At 35.1% G+C, this 23,316-nt stretch overlaps 1 protein-coding gene and 1 non-coding gene across 6 annotated transcripts in view; both read right to left on the reverse strand.

The window, feature by feature from the left end:
* Positions 1-23,316, reverse strand: part of Prpf39 (pre-mRNA processing factor 39) — a 32,272-nt gene that overhangs the window by 5,634 nt on the left and 3,322 nt on the right. The window contains exons 1-10 of one of the 5 annotated variants that reach the window (XM_048798633.1): positions 11,811-11,936; positions 11,545-11,613; positions 11,279-11,441; positions 11,032-11,150; positions 5,014-5,181; positions 4,422-4,587; positions 3,290-3,397; positions 1,459-1,623; positions 1,019-1,145; positions 392-660 (exon numbers count right to left, since the gene is read on the reverse strand). In XM_048798633.1, coding sequence (XP_048654590.1) covers positions 392-660; positions 1,019-1,145; positions 1,459-1,623; positions 3,290-3,397; positions 4,422-4,587; positions 5,014-5,181; positions 11,032-11,150; positions 11,279-11,365 — 1,209 coding nt within the window. In that variant the 5' untranslated portion in view covers positions 11,366-11,441; positions 11,545-11,613; positions 11,811-11,936. Of the gene's footprint in view, positions 1-391; positions 661-1,018; positions 1,146-1,458; positions 1,624-3,289; positions 3,398-4,421; positions 4,588-5,013; positions 5,182-11,031; positions 11,151-11,278; positions 11,939-12,633; positions 12,987-23,316 lie in introns of those variants that run through there. The other 4 variants (XM_015491162.2, XM_048798630.1, XM_048798632.1 and 1 more) reach the window with 4 other exon arrangements.
* Positions 246-331, reverse strand: LOC125615417. The gene has a single exon (XR_007346076.1). It is a non-coding gene; the product is annotated as a small nucleolar RNA SNORD127 (small nucleolar RNA).

Raw genomic sequence — 23,316 nt, forward strand, 5'->3', positions numbered from 1 at the left:
TTACCAACTATTATATAAAAGGAACTTCTTTGGAAAAGGACAATTATCTCCCTGCTACATTTGCTACTGTTAGGCTTTTGTTTATAAAATGTTCTCCCAACCCCTCTCTTTTACTTAATAATCATGAAATTTTTTGTAAAATTTCTAAAGAGAAAATAGAAGTAGCAGGATGTTGGCAACCCTTTTCAACTCAGTAATCTTTAATTTTCTCACTTTTAATTCAAACAATTTGAAAATAAGTTTAATGGCAACATCAGTTTAGAGGGACTATTGTCCTCATCTTGTAACAAAATATATTACATGCAGACCAAATGTTTCATCATAGTTGCCAAAGTGAAAAACCAACCACTGGTCATTTATGAAGATACTCTAAAGAATAACAAATACATACTTTATCTCTTTCAATTGCTTCAGAAAGCACCTTTCTTGATTTTGGAAGATTTTTTTGTATTTTGAAGAGATGCCGGGCTAGTTTGATAGCATAAAATGATGATTCATTATTCGATTTGGCATTCTTAATAGCATCCTGTAGCAAATGTTCAGCTTCTTCCAAGTTTCCATGCCGTCGTTCTAAACTTACTCTTCGCAATCGAACCATTGCCAATCCTAGAACACACTCTTCAAATGTTCTCAAGATATTCCTGGCTTCATTAATATTACCTAGAAATAACAAATGTTTGTTTTTGTTTAAACTTCTGAAATCTTCTTTATGCCAGGTATTGAAAAACATTAGTGCTCAGGCTAAATTGTGCCCCCTGCTTGTTTTGTTTAAAAACAATTAGTAACCAACCATGCTCATTTGTTATACATTGTCTATGGCTGCTTTTGGGTTACAATCGCAAAGCTGAGGTGTTAGACAAGAGACAACATGGCCTGCAAAGCCGAAAATATTTATCTGGCCCTTTATAGAAAAAGTTAGTGAAATTCTTCTTTATATATCCCTCAACACTCAATTCTTATAATTTTATCCTGGAATAACTCAGTCTCAAGAATATCAACTTAATTTCCTTATTCTTACCCTGCTGTTCCTCAAAAGCTGCCCAAAGCATATGCACCATGGGTTTCTTTGGAAGATGAATAGTACAAGCTCTGCTGAAGACATGCCTCACTCCTTCAATGCTATGGTTTTCCATGTACTTGGCATACTACATACAGAAAAAAGGAAATACTGAATAATTTACAGTTGAACAAGCCATTAAATATGTGACAGAACGATAAAATTCTATTTTTAAACCCATTCAGCACCTTTATTGAACCACTAGACTAGTTTCTGTAAGGAAGGACGAAGAGAGGCAACGAGGTTGGCATATGCAGCAGTCAAATCTGGTTGCAAGCAGACCATCTCCTAATGCAACAGATATAGTTATATGAACAACATTCAACAGAAGTACAAAAAAGGTTAGTCACTAGATCAATGTTTATAATATATTCAAGTTTAAGAGCATACAATTTTCTTACCTTAATCCAAAACTCCTCATAGAGGGCACATGATATGACACATCTTTCAAAGAGAACCACAACTCGTTCATGAGTTCCATTTTCTATTTCAAATTCTAAGTATTCTTTCCAGTTTTTTAGTTGAGCCTTTTCCAATGGTTTCACATGAAAATACGGTCGTTTAATCTATAATGACATTATGACATGGCAATAAAAGTAAACTAATACCAACACCAAAATATTTATAAACACATTAGAAATATAAATCATTTAAAATGACAATAAAAAATTTAATCTCATAATTTTTAAAAATTCCTTCAATTCCTCAAAACTGGAGGACTAGAATGCATTTTTCATTTACTCAGTCCTTTTTATGGAACTACAAACACTTTTCAGTATAAGAAATTTTATTCTTTGTTGAATGTTTTTAACTTTTCTTTTTCTCTTTGCAGTGCTGAGAATTGAACCTAAGGTCTAATGCATGCTAAGCAAGTGCTCTACCACTGAACTACATACAGCCTCAGTCCTTTTTAAATTTGTTTTGAAGTAGGGTCTCACTAAACTTTCCTAGACTGGCCTCAAATATATGATCCTCCTGGCTGAGACTTCTGAGTACCTGAGATTACAAATATGTGCTACCAGTAGTGACAAAAAACAGATGATTGGCTATCTAGGCCTAGAAGACACTGCAAAGTGACCAAGAGTTGATAGAATAGTTGTATAGCTTGACTTCTGTGGTGATTACAATTTAGAAATATTTGTCAAAACTCATTTTACAGCCAGCCACAAAAGATCCTATACTATGCAATTCCATTCAAAAGAATGGTCATTATAGGGAAATCAATAGAAATAAACTGTAGACTAGATATCTTAGGGTTGAGGTTGGGGATATTGTAGGTAAACTAAAATTTAAGTGGTTTCTTTCTTTTTTTTCTTTATTTGGTACCAGAGATTGAAATCAGGGGCAATCAACCACTGAGGTACACCCCCAGCACTATTTTATTTAGAGATAGGGTCTCAATGAGTTGCTAAGCGCCTCACCATTGCTGCGGCTGACTTTGAACTTGCAATCCTCCTGCCTCAGCCTTCCAAATAGCTGGGATTATAGGTGTGCGCCACTGTACCTGGTTCCAGGTGGATTTTTTTGTTGTTGTTTTGTGGTGCTGGTGATTGAACCCAGGGCCTTGTTCATTCAAGGCAAGCACTCTACCAACTGAGCTGTATCCCTAGCCCGTGATTTCTTTTTGAGGCACTAAGAATATTATAAAATTGACTGTGGTGATTGTCATATCTGTTATACTAAAAACTGTTAAATTACACACTTTAAAGTGGGTGATTTGTATGGCATGTAAATCTTTAAAAAAAAGAACAAAAAAATGAATAAAGTTTATGGAAAATAAAAATTACTATACATCTCTAAATGGGGGCATTTTATTGTACAAATCATACCAATGAAGTTGATTTGAAAAATTATAGTAAAACTGTGCAGATTAATTAGACATATTGCAGTTCAAATCTGAATGCATCAAGATTCTAAAATTGATAATGGCAAATGATTAAAACTGATAATGGGGATTGGGGCTGTAGCTCAGTGGTAGAGCACCTGCCTTGCATGTATGAGACACTGGGTTCAACCCTTAGCACCACATAAAAATAAATAAAGATATTGTGTCCATCTACAACTAAAAATTAAAAAAAACTGATAATGGTAATAATAAATGAGATGCACATCTTATTACTGTAATACACAAAAATAAGTAGAAAAAATAATAGTCATTGCCATCAAGTGAAAAATATTATTATTCCCATATGTATTTTGAAGGTTATAAAGATTATGAAACAAAACACTTACACCTTCTTCAAATGTCCACCTTTTACTGACTTCATGCTCATTATAATTAAACATTTCTTGATGAATTTCAATGATTCTATGTCTCATGTTTTCTATTTCAGTAATTAACTTGGAAAAAAGAAAAAAAAAATCAAGTTAAAATTTAGTTATGTATTTTAAAAAATCTTCCATATTATACATTTAAGTATTATCCAGATATTTAGTCTAAGAATAGTGGTAGGTTTATAACTATTAGCAATTACTATTTTTAACTCAAATTTATGTACCAAAACTTCTTAATAAAACACTTTCTTACATTTCTTACACATTTTCCGGTTTTTCTTTCTTTTTTTTCCTCAGGACTGAGGATTGAACCTAGGGGAACTCAATTGCTGAGCCACATCCTCATCCCTTTTCACTTTTTCAGTCAGGGTCTCACAAAGTTGCCGAGGCTTGCTTTTGAATTTGCCATCCTCCCTGCCTTAGGATTAGTGACCCACTTTAGCCCCGCCCCCCATTTTTTGTACTGGGGATTTAAGCCAGGGGTGTTTTACCAATAAGTTACCCAACCCTTTTTATTTGTTTTTTATTTATGGGGGGAGGGGGGTGGGCGGGGGCGGGGTAGCAGGGATTGAACTCAGGGGCATTCAACCACTGAGCAACATCCCCAGCCCAATTTAGTATTTTACTTAGAGGGAGGGTCTCACCAAGTTGCTTAGAGTGCCTCGCTTTTGCTGTATTTGGCTTTGAACTCACAATCTTCTTGCCTCAGCCTCCTGAGCCACTGAGATTACAGGCGGGTCTCACTGAGCCCGGCCTGTTTTTAAATTTTGACACATAGTCTCACCAAGTTGCTAAGGACCTCACTAAATTGCTGAGGCTGGCCTCAAACTTGCAATCCTCCTGTTTCAGCCTCCCAAATCCCTAGAATTACAGACATAAATCACAGCACTAAGCTCTTTTCTTTTCAATAAGACTAGTAGATCACAACCTATGTAAAAAAATCCTTCTCAACTAAGTTATTTCCAGGTATCTCACAGTAAGAAATTCTCTACCTTAAATCTATATTTAAACCATATGAGCTAAATGGACAACTACATAACAAGGGTCTAATTTCTCATGAGCTGAATAAATTTTGATTAAGTGTCATTACCTTTGCTGGATCAGTTATGTCTTCAATTCCTGATGGTAGATCATCACCAGGAGGACCATCATCACCACTATGTCCATTTACAGAAGCTAATTCCCTTCGCAGCTGAATAAACTGCTCACCAGTTAAAAGATCTCTAGGCAAGTTATTCTGTACATGGTCTTTAAATCTAAAGGAAGAGATAAAAAGTTCATGCTATATTTTTGCAACAAAATTTAAATTCCATGTTAGATGCCCACTACGTATTGTTCTAAGTGAAGTCAAACTTAAGAGAAAGAAACCAAAATATAAACCCTCTTCTTCCTTTCTATAGTAAACACCTACCAACTTGATAAAATAGTCTATGGACATCTCCATTTCCTTCCTGCCTTAGCACTGAAATGGAGAAGAAATAGAAACAAATTCAAACTCCAGTTCTGTCAGTTATCTAACTTTAGATTTTTCTCTTCTCTAAACTATGATTACATAGCAAAAAAAAAAGGAAAAAATTCCTGTTTATATCTAACAAAATCATATGAAACATTTCTAGAGAATATCCAATTATTAGAAATTAATCACCTGAGTAATCAATGATATCAAAGATTTTTCGACCTACCTCTGAAAATGATGACTGTACAGTTGTGTTGGAATACCAAGAATACGATCATATATAGCTGTAACTTCTCTCAGGTTTCCCTGTTCATTTTCCCAGTTTATATACATTTCCCATAGTCTGTCAGATCGGAAATCTGTTCCTGCAGCTAGAACAGCATGCTCAAAAGTTCTGAAAAATTAAATTACTCTTAAGTTATCTTTCCAAAATAAAAATCATTTAAAAAATATTTCTACATTTAGAAAAAAATGTTAAATTCAAAAAGTTATATTCAATTGCTTCACATGCAAGTAGAGATTAAAAAGCAAGAGGATAATTCAAAGTATATAAGAGTTCTAAAAAAGAGTGAGAAAAAATAAAGCAGAGAGATGTACTTTGTATGTGATTTATCTTATATAAAAATACAATGGAAAATGTTCACCTTGCAAACAACAGTGACACAGAAGATACTTCAAAGTATCTGTTAAACTTGAAATGTCAATTGTATAGGTTCATTTAAGGCAAAAGACAAAATAAAACAAGAATTTAAAAGAGAAGTAAATTTTACTTCAATCTAAAGAATACTGAGATTGAATCCAGGGTCCTGTGCATGGAGGCAAGCACTCTACCAACTGAGTTATGGCCCCAGCCCTAAAGAATACTTTTTAAAAATTATTTTAATTAGGTATATATGACAGCAGAATGCATTTTGATTCATTGTACACAACTGTGGCACAACTTTACATTTCCATGGTTGTACACGATGTAGCATTGCATCATACATGCAGTCATAAATGCACCTAGGGTAATGATGTCCATTTCATTCCACCATCTTTCCTACCCCAACACCCCTTCCCATAACTCCCTCCCCTTTGCCCCACTCAAAGTTCTTCCATTTTTCCATGCCCCCCACCGCCCATTATGAATTAGCATCCACTTATCACAGAGAACATTCAGCCTTTGGTTTTTTAGGATTGGCTTACTTCACTATATCCCACAGTTTCTTTATCCATTCATCTATTGAAGGGCATCTAGGTTGCACACATATCAGAGTACTAATCTCCAGGATATATAAAGAACTCAAAAAACTGAACACCAAAACAAACAACCCAATCAATAAATGGGCTAAGGAGTTGAAGAGACACTTCTCAGAAGATATACATTCGATTAATAAATATGAAAAAATGTTCAACATCTCTCATAATAAAAGAAATGCAAGTCTAAACTACTCACACCAGTCAGAATGGCAGTTATCAAGAATAGAAACAATAAATGTTGGCGAGGATGTGGGGGAAAAGGCATACTCATTCACTGCTGGTGGGACCGCAAATTAGTGCAATCAATCTGGAAAGCAGTATGGAGATTCCGTAGAAAATTTGGAATGGAACCACCATTTTACCAGCTATCCCACTCCTTGGTCTATACCCAAGAGTTAAAAACAGCATACTACAGGGACACAGCCACATCAATGTTTATAGCAGCACAATTCACAATAGCTAAACTGTGGAACCAACTTAACGAATACTTTTTAACAAAACAACTGTCCAACAAAAGACCCAGCTGCCTCGTGAGGTAATGAGAATTACACAAATATTGAAACTCTCAAAAGCCCCTCCCAATTCTAAAAATTTAAAATTAAAGTCTAATGCAAAAATGAGTATTTTAAAATATTTAGTTCATTTAAAAAGATTTCTGTAAGCAATTTTAATCACAGAATTTGATATCCTAATGAAATAAAACTTTGAGACATATTTTCAAAATAAGTACCTTAAAATCAAGAGGGAATTTTTCAAAAAGTATAAAACTGCACAATCCCACCCAATCAAAGCACTAATGAATTTTGGGTGGAAGAGAAAATTCTGATATTTGTCTAGTCTTAAAAAAATGCAAAATGTTTTCATAAAAGACAATACAGCAGGCATTTTCCTGAAAGAGAACAAGCTATCTTTTATTATAATTATGGTAATTAAAAAATAGAGCAACAGAAGAGTGCCCAAGAAAACAAAACAGACCACTGTACATATGAGTATTTAGTATATAAAAAAAAGAGGTACTTTAAACCAATGTAGAAAGGCTGAATTATTCAATAAAGTGGAAAAAAATAAAAGGCTAGTACCTTTCTCACAACACCCAGATGAATGAATGACAAAATGTTGTTAAAAAATTAATATACAATATTCATTCTTGGCAAATTAGGAAAAAAAACTCAGAAACCAATATAAGGCTGAAAACTGAATACATTAAACAAAAATCTGTATGATAAAAGGCACTCTAAGCAAAAGTGACACATACTAACACTGGAAAAATGTTTTAATATATAGAAATATTAAAAGTATGTGTATGTGGATAAAGGTGGGTGTGTAAGGTTTTTAGAAGAATAAAATAGATATTAGTGTCCTTGCAGAAACTCAAAGTGATTCAGAAAATTAATGTATCAAATACTGACAAAAGCATGGAGAAGGAGATGGGAGGACAGTAGGTAATGAAAAAAAGACAGAGGGTTTAGATGCAGGTCTGTTTAAATAATTGGTTAGAAATCTTCACCTCCCTTTTCTGCCTTCCTGGGGGATTCAGAAGTTAGATTTGCGTTCTAAAGGCAGTTCAGATGATCATCTTCTAAAAAACTGCTTGGATCTGGAATAAGACCAATACTGGGACTACCCCCAACAAAAATCTGAGTGGCCACTTGGTCACCCTACTCTGAAGCCTTCTAGGCCAGCTGTCAATGTCCCACACAAAACACACAGACCTTCCATACAGTTTATTATAATCACATCAGAAATCCAGATCAGGAATGAAACCATAATTTGATCCGCTTATCCCTCTCTTTAGTATATACCCAAAGGACTTAAAATTAGCATACTACAGTGACACAGCCACATCAATATTTATAGCAACTCAATTCACAATAGCTAAGCTATGGAACCAACCTAGGTGCCCTTGAACAGATGAATGGATAGATAAAATATGATACATATACTCAATAGAATATTACTCAGCCATAAAGAAGAATGGAATTATGGCATTTGATGGCAAATGGATAGAACTGGAGGCTCACATACTAAGTGAAATAAGCCAATCCCAAAAACCCAAAGGTCAAACATTCTTTCTGACATGCAATGCTAATACAATAAGGGGGAACGGAGGGTCAGGAAGGAAGGAAGAACATAAGTTCATTGGATTAGACAAAGGAGAATGAGGGAAGGGAGGGGAATGGGAATAGGAATAACAGTAAAATGAATGAGAAATAACTTCTATGTTCATATATGAATACACAACCACTGAAACTCCACATGATGTTCAAGAATGGGATACTAATTAGAACAAGTTATACTCTATGTATATATGTCAAAATATACTCTACTGTCATGTATATCTAAAAACAAATGAAAAAAAAAAAAAAAAACCCAGAAATCCAGATCAGCCATTTTAGATGACAATAAACACAAGAATTTTAGAGACTACAGTGCTGAGACATAGAAAAAGTTTCTCCCTAATATTATCAAAGAAATAATAAAAAAATATTCAGGTGTGAAACAAAAATAGGAAGCTACAAGAAAAGGAACATTCAAAGAACAAAAAAGGTATCTGGATATTAAAAATCCTATACAAGGATCAAGGACTAAGAAAGGGAAACAAAAAAAGGAAGTGAGAAAAATAAGAAAATTCAATGACTAAAATAGGAGGTCTAATATCTAACAGAGAAAACCAAGGGAAAGAAATACAAAAGAATATCCACAATAGTAACATTTCTAAGAACAGAAAGACAAGCACATCCCCAATTTTAAAAACAAACAAAACCATCAACTAAAGCACAATGAATGAGAAAAAGAAAATCCACACCAAAGCGTATCATTATAAAATTAGATTTACATCAAAAATAAAGAAAACATCCTAAAATATTCCATGGAAAGAAAGTAACAATAAAAGAATCCCAAAAAGCAGTATCACACTTCTCAACAGCAACAATATAAGCTATATATAATAATGGGGTTGTAGCTCAGAGATAGAGCACTGGCCTAGCAGGCGTGAGGCCCTCTGTTCAATCCTCAGCACCATATAAAAATGAAATAAAGGTATTGTGTCCACCTACAACTAAAAAGTAAAACATTAAAAAAAAAAAGAATGGAGGGGCTGGGGCTCAGTGGTAGAGTGCTCGTCTAGCACGCATGAGGCACTAGGTTGGATCCTCAGCACCACATAAAAGTGAAATAAGGATATTGTGTCCACCTACAACTAAAAAATATTAAAAAAAAAAAAAAAAAAGACTGGAGAGTGGGCTGAGGTTGTGGCTCAGTGGTAGAGTGCTTGCCTAGCCATGTGTGAGGCACTGCATTTAATTCTCAGCACGACATATAAATAAACAAATAAAATAAAGGTCCATCAATTAAATATATATATATGTATGTATGTGTATATACATTTATATGTGTGTGTGTATATATATATTTTTTAAATGGAGAGTTTTAAGAAAAATGATTTTCAATACCAAATTCTATACCCTAATGGAACTTGAAATTATTTTTTTTTACCAGGTATCCTTTTATTAAGAAGTTATAGGGTACACTCCTCTTTATTAAGGTGGGCATAAGTCAAGGAAGTGTGGATCTAATAAACTCCAATAAACAAGCATGAAACTCAGAAGTGAGGTAAAGATATCTCCTAGAATCATGTCAAGGAAATCCTAAGATAAACTTCTGCATAGCAGAACTAAGAACAACCAGTTCAAGTTGCAGAAGAGTGAGGTAAAAAAATTGGAATTATAGGTTATCTCACAGGTCTTTCTGGAAAGCTAGACATAAAACCTTTTATTATACAAATGGGAAAAATGGGAGACGGAGAAGTAATTAACTCTGGGAAAAATAAAAGGCTATAAAATACAGAGAACAGCATGATGGAAAAATACTTATAGATCCAGAATAAATAAAACACATATAGATTTACTGCAATCTACTCAATAGTTATATTGGAAAGATAAAAACTTAAAAAATATGGTAAAATGAGCTAAATTCTCATCTACCATAATAAATACATAATGTCTGCAACTAATAGAGAGAAAGCAGTATAGAGCCACTTTTAAATACATATAATGAAAATTTCAGAAGAATCAACTAATAATATTTGAAGGAACACAAAGCAACTACTTTTTGTTATAAGCAGTTTAACAGTGGTTAAATAGTTTAACTATATTAACACAGCTTTTTTGAAAACAAAACCAAAAAAATACATCAACCAATTACTATAATCAGTAACAAAAACACAATTCCAAAGAAAATAAGCAAATCATAAGTAACAGAGCTGTAGAAGTGTAGGGTACTTGTAGCTAAGTGGTAGGGTACTTGCCTTGCCAATACAAGGCCCTGAGTTCAACCAGAGCATCAATAACAAAGACTTAAAAAATATAAGATGATGATAAACTGAGATAAGCAATCTATACACAAATTACAGCAAGAGAAAAAACAAACAAAAAAGGTGATATGGCTATGGCTATGGGGAAAAGACTAATTTTATTCACAGTGAAAGTTCAAAACCAATACCATTTTTGAGGAACATTTGATAAAACTTAGCTGTATATTCCCTTTGACCGAGTTCCATTTCTAGCACACTCTATAAAAATAGTGATTTCTATAGAAGTGTTCACTACAGCACTGATTATTTCCTACAAATACAGTATTTGGACACCATAAAATATCTCTGTAATGTTTAAAATTATATGGTATAAAGAATTCTAAAACATTATGTTAAATAATAAACAAGTCAAAAGAAAATATGTAAAATACACATACAAATACATATGCTACATATACTCGAAAGCATGTACATCAAGCCATTAACCATGAGGAAAGTGGAACTGGAGACATAAGGGGATACAAAAATGGAGGAAGGCTTTATCATCTGCATTTTAAAAAATAGTCATAAATTCATTACATGTATCTAAAGTAGTGGGAAAGAAGCACAAAAGTTAAACTTTTAAGTTAGCATTCATGAGCAGTATATCTTCAAATATCTTCAAATACAATTGAATACCAATGTCTCACATACCCTCTTATTGTACTGTTTGTCTCAGGATCACCAGGGTCCAAAGTTTCTTTTAAGAAGTTTATATAATGAATCCAAAGGTCAACACTAAGGGGTATTGCCTGAAGTCCCCGGCGATACACCTAAGAAGAAAACAATAAACTGTACTTCAAGTATTTAATTATTCCTTAACAGAGAGGCAACACTGTGTTATCCGGTGAACCTTAGAAATACTAATTACTGGAATTTTGTTTAAATAATCTACCATTACCATTTGGGTGGAGGTTGGATAGAACATGGCAATGTTCTGATCCCCACGTGCAGAGTCTTGATCTTCAAAGCGCAGCAGTCCCTGCATTCTGACCGGGTTGTGTGGGCAGGCTTTGGGTTACAGACCATAGGGCACAGACCCATTAGAGCATCAATGACAGCGTCTGACCAAAAATGCAATAAGACGTAGCAAATGTGACTAGTAAACCAACTATATTGTTTGGAAAATGAGAAATAAATGTAAGTGAGAGAAAAGCCCTGCCCTACTTGTTAAGCTGCAGTGTAATACAGAGGCTTGCACTGCAAAGCTTGACAAACTGTAGAGGTTTAACGCACCTGCCAACAAAGAGAGAAAATATTAGCTACAAATGCCACAAGAGTGACAAATGCAAATAAAATACCCTATAAAAATTGTTTGACCATAAATGGTAGGTACTGCCAGCCAAAAAAAAAAAAAAAAAAAATTCTTTGTTTTTGTTATTAACTGGCTTACAGTACCTAATGGAATCAACTTTATTCAGTGATGTACGCACCTCATCTGATTGCTTAATGTTGTCATGTCGCTTTTCAAGATCTGCATACTTTTTCCAGTAACCATAGCAATACGGATAGTGTATGAAAAATTTGTCAAATGCTTTTCTGGCGGCCATCAAGTGATTCTGATGAAAATAAAACAAGGCATTTAAATATCTTAGAAGTTTTTATCAAAAAGAAAAGAAACTAACTTTGTCAAATACTAAGGTAACTTTTTACTTTTTGTTTATTTATTTATTTACTTGTGACACTGGGGATTGAACCCAGGGCCTTGTGCATGCGAGACAAGCACTGTACCAACTGAGCTATATCCCCAGCCCTTAGTTTTATATTTTGATGGTGCTATAGGATTGAACCCAAGGCCTCAAGCATTCTAGGCAAAAATTCTAACACTGAGCTATATATATATATATCCCCAGTCTCTTAAGGTAACTTTGTATTTCAATAATTTTACACACATATATAAAAACCCCTATCACTGTACAACATTAGGCTTTAACTATACTAACTCTCCTAATATACAAATATGCTTTAAGTTATTTTCAAAACAAAAATGTATGTATTTAATATTATTCAACTTAATCTGAAATTTTTGTGTGTGTGTGGTAATAGGCACTGAACCCAGGAACATTCTGCCTCTGAGCTACACCCCCAGTTATTTTTCATTCATTCATTCATTCATTCATTCAAGGCAGGGCCTGACTAAATTGCTGAGGCTGGCCTCAAACTTGTGATCATCTTGCCTCAGCCTTTTTAGTCACTTGGATTAAGGCATGTGCCAGATTAATCTGACCCTCAGATACCATTTTAATAATTACTAACCTCCTGTTCTACATATTGAAGCAAATATACCCAGCCTGTAAAATCCTGAGGATTATTTTCTACGGTTTTCCAAAATTTTTCATATTCTGGAGGGAAATTTGTTTCCGTTTCTGTCACTGTCACTGGAAGGTCAACAGCATTTGCCATTTCACTTTCTTCTGTAGACGCATTCACATTGGGAGAGCCGTCAGGTGACTGTTCCATTTCCGTAACATTCATAATCTCAGTATTGAAATCAGCAGGATGTTCTACCACTACCTCTGAACTGTTGTCTGTGCTGCCATTATTAGAATTTCTGTAATCATCCATGTGAGAATTTTGCATAGCTACGTATTTTGTCTTCAGTTAATAATCTGCAGAAACACACACACAAAAGAGAAACATCTTCCAAATGCTAATAAAATTACTTGGCATCAACATCACCTTTTAAAGCCCTATTTACGATTAAGGAAATGGAATAGTTTGAACTTGATCAAATTAATTTGATTATTTTGTCTGCAAATAATAGAAAACCTATCTACTGATGGCAGTTTAAACAAATATTTATTTTCTCACAAAACAGAAGGCTTAGCAGCTGGATGATGATCAAATTCAAGGTAGGACATAAGTATAGATGAACTACATTGCTATAACTGTTCTTTTTAATCAGAAAATCAAAAGTTTTCCCAGAGATTTTTTTTTTCCAGTTTCACTATCCTTTATACAGGATTAGGTATATTGGTACCTTAAAGAAAATTAATGTTTACTTAGTAAGATAGACAGTGGTGAGACAAGATAATGGATAGGTAACAAAGTATCCACGAGATGACATGAACTGTTTTTGTCATTATCCTCTAAAATCCAATCTACGATTATAATGTGACCTAAAAGTTCCATTGTACAGTTTACCCATTGTAAGGATTCATCATTTAGAGAACTTGGTAGAAGTACAACTTTCTGGGCTATGCCATAGAATTGAAGCCAAGGAATCTACATTTGTTTTAAACACCTTCCTAGTTATCTTCATGGGAAATCAGACTTGAAAATTTTTGTACACTGTAGTGAAACCCAGATTTTTAAAGTAGTCATGAAATTGAAAAAAGAAAACAAAGTATACATACATGGGCGCGCGCACGCGCACACACACACACACACACACACAAAAAAAAAAATCCCTGAAGCCAACCATCCCATAGCTGGATTTTCTTTAAAATAACAAAATAAAGGTCTGAGGTTGTGGCTCAGCAGTAAAGTGCTAGCCTAGCATGTGCTAGGTGCTGGGTTCGATCCTCAGCATCACATAAAAATAAATAAACAAAATAAAGATATAGTGTCCAACTACAACTAAAAAAAATTTTTTTTAAATAAAAAATAAAATGACAAAATCAGCAGGACATGGTGGCACATGCTTGTAATCCCAGCTGCTTGGGAGGCTGAGGCAAGAGGACCATTGAGTTCAAAGCCAGCTTCAGATAAGCAAGGTGCAGCTCAGTGAGACCCCATCTCTAAATAAAATACAAAATAGGGCTGTGGATGGGGCTTAGTGGCTGAGTGCCTATGAGTTTAATACTCAGTACCCCCCACCCCTCAAAAATTGCAGACAAGCCAAAAGAACACACACACAAAAAAACCATCCAACTTTTGTAGGGAGAACAACTGTTAACACCAACTGTATTTTATTTATTTGGTGTAAATTCTTTTTTTGGGGGGGGGTGCTGGAGATTGAACTCAAGAGCACGACCACTGAGTCACATTCTCAGCCCTATTTTGTATTTTATTTAGAGACAGGGTCTCACTGAGTTGCTTAGCATCTCACCACACTGAGGCCAGCTTTGAACTCACAATCCTCCTGCCTCACCCTCCAGAGCTCCTGGGATTACAGGCATGCGCCACCAGGCTCAGTTTTTGGTGTAAATTCTGACAGATTGGTGTGCACATATATACAGTGTGTTTATTATGATATCATCAACACAGATATTAGACTACCAGAAAAATAAATTCTCTTCTTGGATGAGTCTGATGAATGTCATCAACTTTTCCAAAGTTAAGACCACTTTAGGTCCTATGAAAGGACAAACAAATTTCTAAATTTATTTTGCTCTTTTCTCTCTCCTTAAAAAAAAAGCACATTTGGGGCTGGGGATGTGGCTCAAGCAGTAGTGCGCTCGCCTGGCATGCGTGCGGCCTGGGTTCAATCCTTAGCACCACATACAAACAAAGCTGTTGTGTCGCCGAAAACTAAAAAATAAATATTAAAAAATTCTGTCTCTCTCTCTCTCTTTAAAAAAAAAAAAAAAGCACATTTGAAGATTAATTTTTCATATGCAAATTACTAACTTGTGGGTTTTTTAAAATTTTATAGTTCAGTTTAAGAAAGAAAAAAAAAAAAAGACTGCTGGTTGATGCATTATTTGGGGGAGGAATGTAGTACTGAGGATTACACCCAGGGGCCCCATAACACTGAGCTACATCCTAGCCCTTTCTATTTTGAGACAGGGTCTCATTACATTTCCTAAAGTGACCTGGGAAATTACAATCCTCCTGCCTCAGCCCCCAAATAGCTGAGATTACAGGGACGTGCCACCCGCACCTGCCAGTTGACAAATTCTGAGTCATTTACTACCTACCCTATTCTAATTGCATATTTATGTGGGACATATGGGGTTTGTTATTTTCTTTGAATCAGCAAATTTACCACACCCTTGCATCATGAGAGACTCCATACACTGTCAATTACTCCATACACTACAATTACTTGTTGTAAAAGAATTAAGAACATCAGCCTTACCCTTAGGGAATTCATTTTGATGATTACTTCATAAACCACAGGGCCAAAAGAAAATATACTTATTTTTAAAGTTATTCCAAGTCAATCATTAGTACTAGTTTATTCTTAACAAAGAATGGGGAAAAGAAGAGTTATTGTTTAATGGGTATAAAGTTTCAGATTTACAAGATTAGAAACTTCCTGAGATGTTTCCCAATCATGCAAATATACTTGGCAATACTAACTGTACACTTAAAAATGGTAAACATTATCGGGGCTGGGGATGTGGCTCAAGTGGTAGCGCGCTTGCCTGGCATGCGTGTGGCCCGGGTTCGATCCTCAGCACCACATACAAACAAAGATGTTGTGTCTGCCGAAAACTAAAAAATAAATATTAAAAAGTTAAAATAAAAATGGTAAACATTATCAATCTGAATTTAACTCTCCCATGCCTTTGGCATGTAACAAATTGTCCTTTTTCCTGATTTGAGGGGGGAAAAAATGTAAAATTTTGTTATGTAATTTTACCAAAATTACAGAAAGTAAAACATTATACAGTATAACCAAATTAGGAAATATAATGTACAAAAAGGAGCTAAATTTTTCTACCATTTGTTAAATATTTAAATAAGCAAGAGGTCAATGACCTGAAGCTGTCTCAGTACTTTTTTTGGGGGGAGGGGGTACCCAAGATTGAATTCTGGGGCACTTGACCACTGAACTACATCCCCAGCCCTATTTTGTATTTTACTTAGAGACAGGGTCTCACTGAGTTGCTTAGCGCCTCACTTTTTGTTGAGGCTAGCTTTGAACTTACATTCCTTCTGCCTCAGCCTCCTGAGCCACTGGGATTACAGGAGTGGGCCACTGTACCCAGCCTTTCTCAGTATTTTGAGTTCCTATATAATAAACTGCAACCTAACTTCAGCATATAAACAAATGGAAACCTTAGAAGCCTAATTCTTTTTAACAGAGAGCTGGATCACAGCCAATCATAAGCAGCAGAGCTTCTGCCAATCACAGGCAGCCAACTAATCAGACTATATCCAAATAAGGCAACTACCTAGCTATAATCAATCAAGCTATTTCTGTGATTACTTTTATGTTCTGTCTATAAATACTTACTGCCCACTGATGCAGACTAGATGCTGTGAACTTCTAATCATGAATTGTTCTTTCCTCAAAACACTGCTAAATTTGTCAAAAGTTTTTCTTTTAATACATCATAAGTAGTACAGCACGGGTTCCAAATAAAAAGTACAGAATGATAAATATCAGTTAGAGACCAGGGCATGATCTCCTGCATTCCCAGCTACTCAAGAGGCTGAGAGAAGTGGATCACAAGTTTGAAGCCAGCCTCAGAAACTTAGCAAGACCCTCAGCAAATTAGGGAGACACTGTCTCAAGAAAGAAAGTAAAAATGACTGGAGATGTAGGTCAGTAATAAAGCATTCCTGGTACCAAAAATTCCAGTACCTCAAAAATGAAATTGTGTATGTGTGTACACACATATGTATACATAAGAAAAGAGGGAAGTAAAGTGAATTCCACCTCTCTCCCTTAATACTGTGTGATCCTAGGTCAGTTTTTGCTTCTCACTTCTAAAGGAAACTAATAAGACTTACATTACCTGCCTCAGAGATAGGTTAAGAACATCAGATAAAATAAAAACATGAAATTCTTAAAAACTATAAATTCAAAAAAATGAAAGCATAATAGTAAAACACTGAATTCCTTGGGAAGTGATATACCAACAAGAATTTATATTTTAAAATAAATTTAAAAAAATAAAAATTACCTTCACAGTGCACTTAATTTTTTTGCATTAGAAATTTTAATAGGAAAAAATGCTACCAATTTTGAAACTGGTAGTGAGTATAGAATTTACCTGGAGGCATATCTTATTTCCTAATTTGGGGGGGAACATACATTTCCCTCTCATGATCCTAATATAATCATATCAATTGGGGTTAAATCCATATTCAGTTTTACATTAGTGTGTTTCTGTAAATATTTTTAAGCTAAACTACTCTGTATACTATAATTATGCTTTCTTGCTTCTAACCCTTTAAATCTTATTATTTTCATTTACCTTCTTGTGTTTCAAAATTGAAACCATATCCTACTAGAACTCTTATAAAAAGTCCTTCAAAAAACAATGTCATGCATATTTATCAATTCCATTTTTCCTTTGGAGAACATCTAAGGTTCCACAGCAAATTCTATTGATTCTTCTTGTCTAGGTTTGTCTATTCCTTTTGATCTAACATAGTCCTTTTACTTATTCCCTGGGGGATGAATCCTATCTATAACCGCCAAAATCTTTCTTTCTTCATTTATTCTCTTTCATTTTTTATGTTGTATATTAATATACAGAATGATGGGTTTCGTTGTGGCAGATCCATACATACATAAAAACATAATCCGATCAACTTCACTACCAAATACCCACACTATGCCCTCCTTCTCCCTCTGATCCCTTCCTTTTCCCTAATGGTCTCCATTTTCTGCTGAGTCCTTATTTTTTCACTCTGGCTTCCCCATAACAGAAAACTAATGATACTTTTCTCCTGCATCTGACTTATTTTACTCAAGATCATGGTCTGCTGTTCCATCCACTTTCCTCAAAGTGACATAATTTCATTCTTTTTTTTAATTAATGGATTAATTCCATCTTCTAGAGGATCATTACTATAGCCTACAAAAAAAAAATGATAAATTTTCTAAGTATAAGCAGGCACAGTGGCACACTTACAGCAACTCAGTAGACTCAAATAGGAGCATCACAAGTTCCAGGCCACCCTCAGTAATTTACAAGGCCCTAAGCAACTCAGTGAGACCCTATCTTGAAATAAAAAAAATAAAAGAGGCTGGGGATGCAGATCAGTGGAAAAGTACTCCCTCAAACTCCAGTAACACCAACAAAAGAAATTTTATAAGTATAAAATTCCAGACTGAATTTTTTCCTTAAGAGTTTTAGAAGAATCTATTCACTGTCCCCTAGCATCTGGTACTACTATTGAAGAAACATGGTCTCCCCCCCACCCCCGCCCTCTTAAGTACTGGGGATTAAATTCAGTGGCACTGTACCACTGAGCTACACACACAATCCTTTTTTATTTATTTTCTATTTCAAGACCGGGTCTCATTAAGTTGTCCAAGCTGGCCTGAAACTTTTGATCCTCCTGCCTCTTCTCCCAAGTAGTTGGGATTACAGATGTGCACTACCCTGCCCAGCTTGTGATGCAATTTATCCCTTATCCTCCACATGACCTGTTTCTCAGTAGACTGTTTCTTTTTTTTCTGCTTGTACTGAAACACTCCCTTAATGGGAGTCTTTTTCCACTCATTCTGCAGAGCATTCATTCGAAAACTACTTTTTTAACTTCTTAAACTGATACATAAAAATATAAAAGCTTTACTTACGGATATCATGTGATGTTTTGGTACATGTATTTTTTTTTTTTTGGGCGGGGGTAGGGGGTACTGGGGATTGAATCCAGGGACTTTTATATGCTAAACACGCACTCTACCACTGAGCAACACTCCCTGACCTACTTGTAACATTTAAAGCAGGCTAAACATACCTATTTCCTCAAACATTTCTTAATGGTAAGACATTTAAAACCCTTTCTTCTATATATTTTGCATATATAGTATCATTATCCATAGTCATCCTACTGTGCAATAGCGTATCAAAACTTTTTACTCCCTTACTACAATCTAGAAGGCCTATTTTACTTTATTTATTTGTTTATTTTGCAGCGGTGGAGACTGAACCCAGGGGTTTGCACATGCTAGGCAAGTACTTTACCACTGAGTTACATCCCCTTCCCTAGACAACCTATTTTAACCTAGATTTTTATGCCATTCTATTCTTAGAAATGTTTTGTTTTTTGATAAAATCTCTCCCTTTCATTTCTCTATTACCTATTTGATGAACTCTTATTATTTAGATGTTGGACCTCCTGAACTAATCTTTCTTTTTTTATTTTTAACTTTGTTTTTACTGATTTGACTCATTCTACAAGAGATAATCCCTTACTCCTTATATTGGATTTTTAATATAGGCATAAAGCTTAAAATTTCCATTTCTTATTCTCTGAATGATTTTTTTGTTAAGTCTCCCGTTCCTTTTTCACTAATGCAATATCTTCTGTCATTTCTCCATAATTCACTTTAAATTTCCTCAGTTCTCAGCACTATGTGCTTCTTCTAAATGTCTTTTGACTGTGTTGGTGTCTCAAGTATAGTGATCTTCAAACTTACATTCAGGAAGAAATGTTAGACATTACAAAGTTACTCTGCAAGTTAGACAGGATTCACAACTGCTGGATCTTGCTACAGAAAGACATTCTGTTAAGGGAATCCACTAAATATCAGTGCTATACATTTTTTCACCTGGGTTAAGTTTCCCCAAAGAATCTTTCAACTTAGAAAAACAGAAGAAAGGCAACCAGCATTCTGGGAGCAAAAACAACAAATGGGGCTGATGACCTCACATTCTATTCCATTTCCCATTCTCATTAAGACCTTTTACCCAGGCCCTGCATTCCACTATGTGTCAAAACTCTTGATTCCATCCATTTTGAACAATAAACATCTAATTTTTCACTGGCTATATTGGACAAAGAAGGGAAATTCTACATCTAAACTACTTCAGATTTTCAACTAATTCTACTTTTAGTCATACTGAGCATTCTTATCTTCGGAGACCATGGTTAGAATAATTCTTTTTAAAGGCATTTGGAAAAAATCAACAATGAACAAGGGTGCTCACTGAAGCACTTTTTCTAAGAAAATAACCATCAGTTGGTATACTATACAGTCTAGTTTAATGACCTAGTTGACAAGAGCAACTAGATCTCTATATCCTCTATCCCCTTAAAATTTCTTATAACTTAGGTAGTAAATCTATTATACTAGATTTACTACCTCTCAACTTATTTATCATCTTTCTTCCTTTCTGTTCTCAAAGTATTTGTTTAGTATCTTTATTGTGCTATTAGCAACAATAGTTGAAATACATAATCATTGTTTCTATATAGTCTCATAATTTCTTCAGACCATAAGCAATTAAGTGTGACTTCTTCATTTTTCCTACCACCAAATTTCTACTCTCAATGCATCTGTAACCACTTGGTCACAATGGATGAAGATCTCTGGTCCTACCAAAGGCCAATACCAGAACTCAAGACTTGAAACATTTATCCCACCCACCTTCCCAAGAATTTCTTTTAATTTACTCTTCTTATCAGTTCCTCTTACTGCATTAGATTACTTCCATTAGCATTCAAAAATAAATACCCCTCATCTGTCTTATATAATAATGAATGTGTGTGTGTAGATTCAAGTTCACAATTTCCTAGTTCATAGATTCAGCTGGATACTTGCCATTCATCTTTCTAATCTTCACAGTATACAACAGAAATATGACTTTCTATTCAATAGTAGACAGTTGTTGCTGCAGTACTGGGGATTAAACCCAAGGCCTTCCACATGTTAGGCAAGTGATCCACTACTGAGCTACATCCCCAGGACTTTTTGAGACAGAATCTTGCTAAATTGCCCAGGCTGGCCTCGAACCTGCGATCCTCTTGCCTTAGCCTCCTAAATAGCTGAGTAGCAGGGTAGCTGAAATAACAGGTACTCACCACCATGCCAGGCTTTCTTTTCTTGCCTTTTCTGACTCATGACATTCAACTGGTTTTCCTCCTATCTTGGGTGCTCTTTTTCTGAAGAATCTTTGCTTCTCACAGTCCCATAAGAATTAGTACCACTTTGCCAGGCACAGTGGCACATACCTGTAATCCCAGAGAACTGGGAGGCTGAGGCAGAAGGATCACAAGTTCAAAGCCAGCCTCAACAACTTAGGGAGGCCCTAAGCAACTTAACAAGATGCTGTCTCAAAATAAAATATAAAAAGGGCTGGGGATGTGGCTTGGTGGTTAAGCGCCCTGGGGTTCAATTCCTGCTACAAAAAAAAAAAGAATTAGTAACTTCAAGATTTTGTCCTCAGCTGATCACCTTCTCCTCTTTGATATACTTTCTTCACTTAGCTTCCAGATCATACCATATCCTGATGTTACTTGTACCTCCCTACCACTTCTTCTACTGATTGACAATCTCCTGAGATGAAGTGAGTGCTCTTCTATTCAACCTGTTAATGTTGGAGTACCCCAGGATTCAGTCTTTGGTCATTTTTAACTCAACTCCCAATCTCACAAGGCTTAAGATACTAAATATAGGCTGACCCTCAAATGTTTATCTCCAGCCTAGGCCTCTTTTCCAAACTCCAGTCATATATCTAACTGCCTACATATATAAAGTCATTTCAAATATTAAAATGCCAAGTCTCTTCCTGATTTGTCCCCCCAAATTTGCTCTACCCACTTCAATGACTGAAAAGTCCTCCTTCCCCCTGTGTAGACCAAAAAATCTTGGAATCATCCTTGCCTTTTTCTCACACCAATCAATCTGTTAGGGAATCTTTCAAATGTCCTAGAATTCCATTTCTTATAATCCTTTTTTATTCCAGCTGAGAGCAGCTGGAATACCATTATAGTCTTCTATAAGGTTCTATGGACCGCCTCCTTTTTCTCTTGCTCCACCTCCATCCCCAACTCCCTGTGTTTAGTCTATTAATAATATAGCAGAATTAGTTATGTTTAAAAAATGTAAATCAGACTCACTCCACTGCTCCATCTCACAAATAGTCAATATCCTTCAGTGGTCCACTGCCCTATAATATCTCTTTGACTCATCTACTCTTACTCTCTCAGTTCCTGCCATACTGACATCTTGCTGTCTCTCAAAGTCCATACTCTACAGACTTAGAGCTTTGCATGGCTGTTCCCTCTACAAAAAGAAAATTCCCCATACAAACATAGCTGCCTTCCTCGTCTCCTTTAAAACTTTGCTGAAATGTCACCTTCTCAATAAACTCTATTTGGATCACATTATTTAAAGTTGTAACCCATTCCCATTCGCAGCACTTTGCTATACTTTTATTCATAGCATTTTCTATATTCTAAATAGTGAATAATTTATTTAGTAGACCCTACTATGAATTAACTGGTTTAAGAATTAACTGGCTCCTTTTTATTCACAGTATTATTGATATAATTCACATATTCATTATCTCCCAACTATATCAGTAACTTTCAAACTGCAGATTGCTTTAGATCAGTTTTTTTTTCAAATGTAAAAGAGAATAAAAATTTATCACAATGCTTTTGCATAAAGACATGGAAAAACCATAATGTTTCATGACAGTTTAACACAATTATATACACATGCACAAAATTCAACTACTGTATATTGATTTGCACACAGAAGACACATTATTTTTGAAAGAATGAATGAATGAAGGCATGTCATCAGGCAGGTATTGCTACAATTTCAATTACCAGCTATCAATAATAACACTAAAAGATGCTACTTACTGATCATATATTTTGTTAAATCCCATTTTCCCACTTTTAAGGATGGAGAAACTAACATTTATTAAAGTTAAAACAACTTGTCCAAGTTTAAATAAGTTGGAAGGAACAGAGCCAAGGTTCAACCCCATCCTAACAACAACAACTCTTGCCTCTTTTCTACTAAATTCTGTAGGAACATCCCTCCCACTCCCATTTCACTGTTTTGGGACCTTACTGTAAGCTGTTCTTCTACATGAAATGCTCTCCTAACCCTCTATTCCACTCTTACATTACCATTTAATGCCTTCCAACTAACTAAAGCCTATTCATTCTTCTGAGCAAAGTTTAAAAATCACTTCCTGAAAGTGTTTCCACATTCCCCAAATAAGTTAGGTTGTCCCTAGTGACAATCCCACAGCATTCTTTTTCTCCACAGCACATACCACAATTTTGATACTTGTTCAATGTTTACCTTCTCTCCTAAATTACAAATTTCTTCAGGGTCAAGGCAAA

Source organism: Marmota marmota, unplaced genomic scaffold (genome assembly GCF_001458135.2).
Source record: "Marmota marmota marmota unplaced genomic scaffold, marMar, whole genome shotgun sequence".
NCBI classification, from domain to species: domain Eukaryota; kingdom Metazoa; phylum Chordata; class Mammalia; order Rodentia; family Sciuridae; genus Marmota; species Marmota marmota.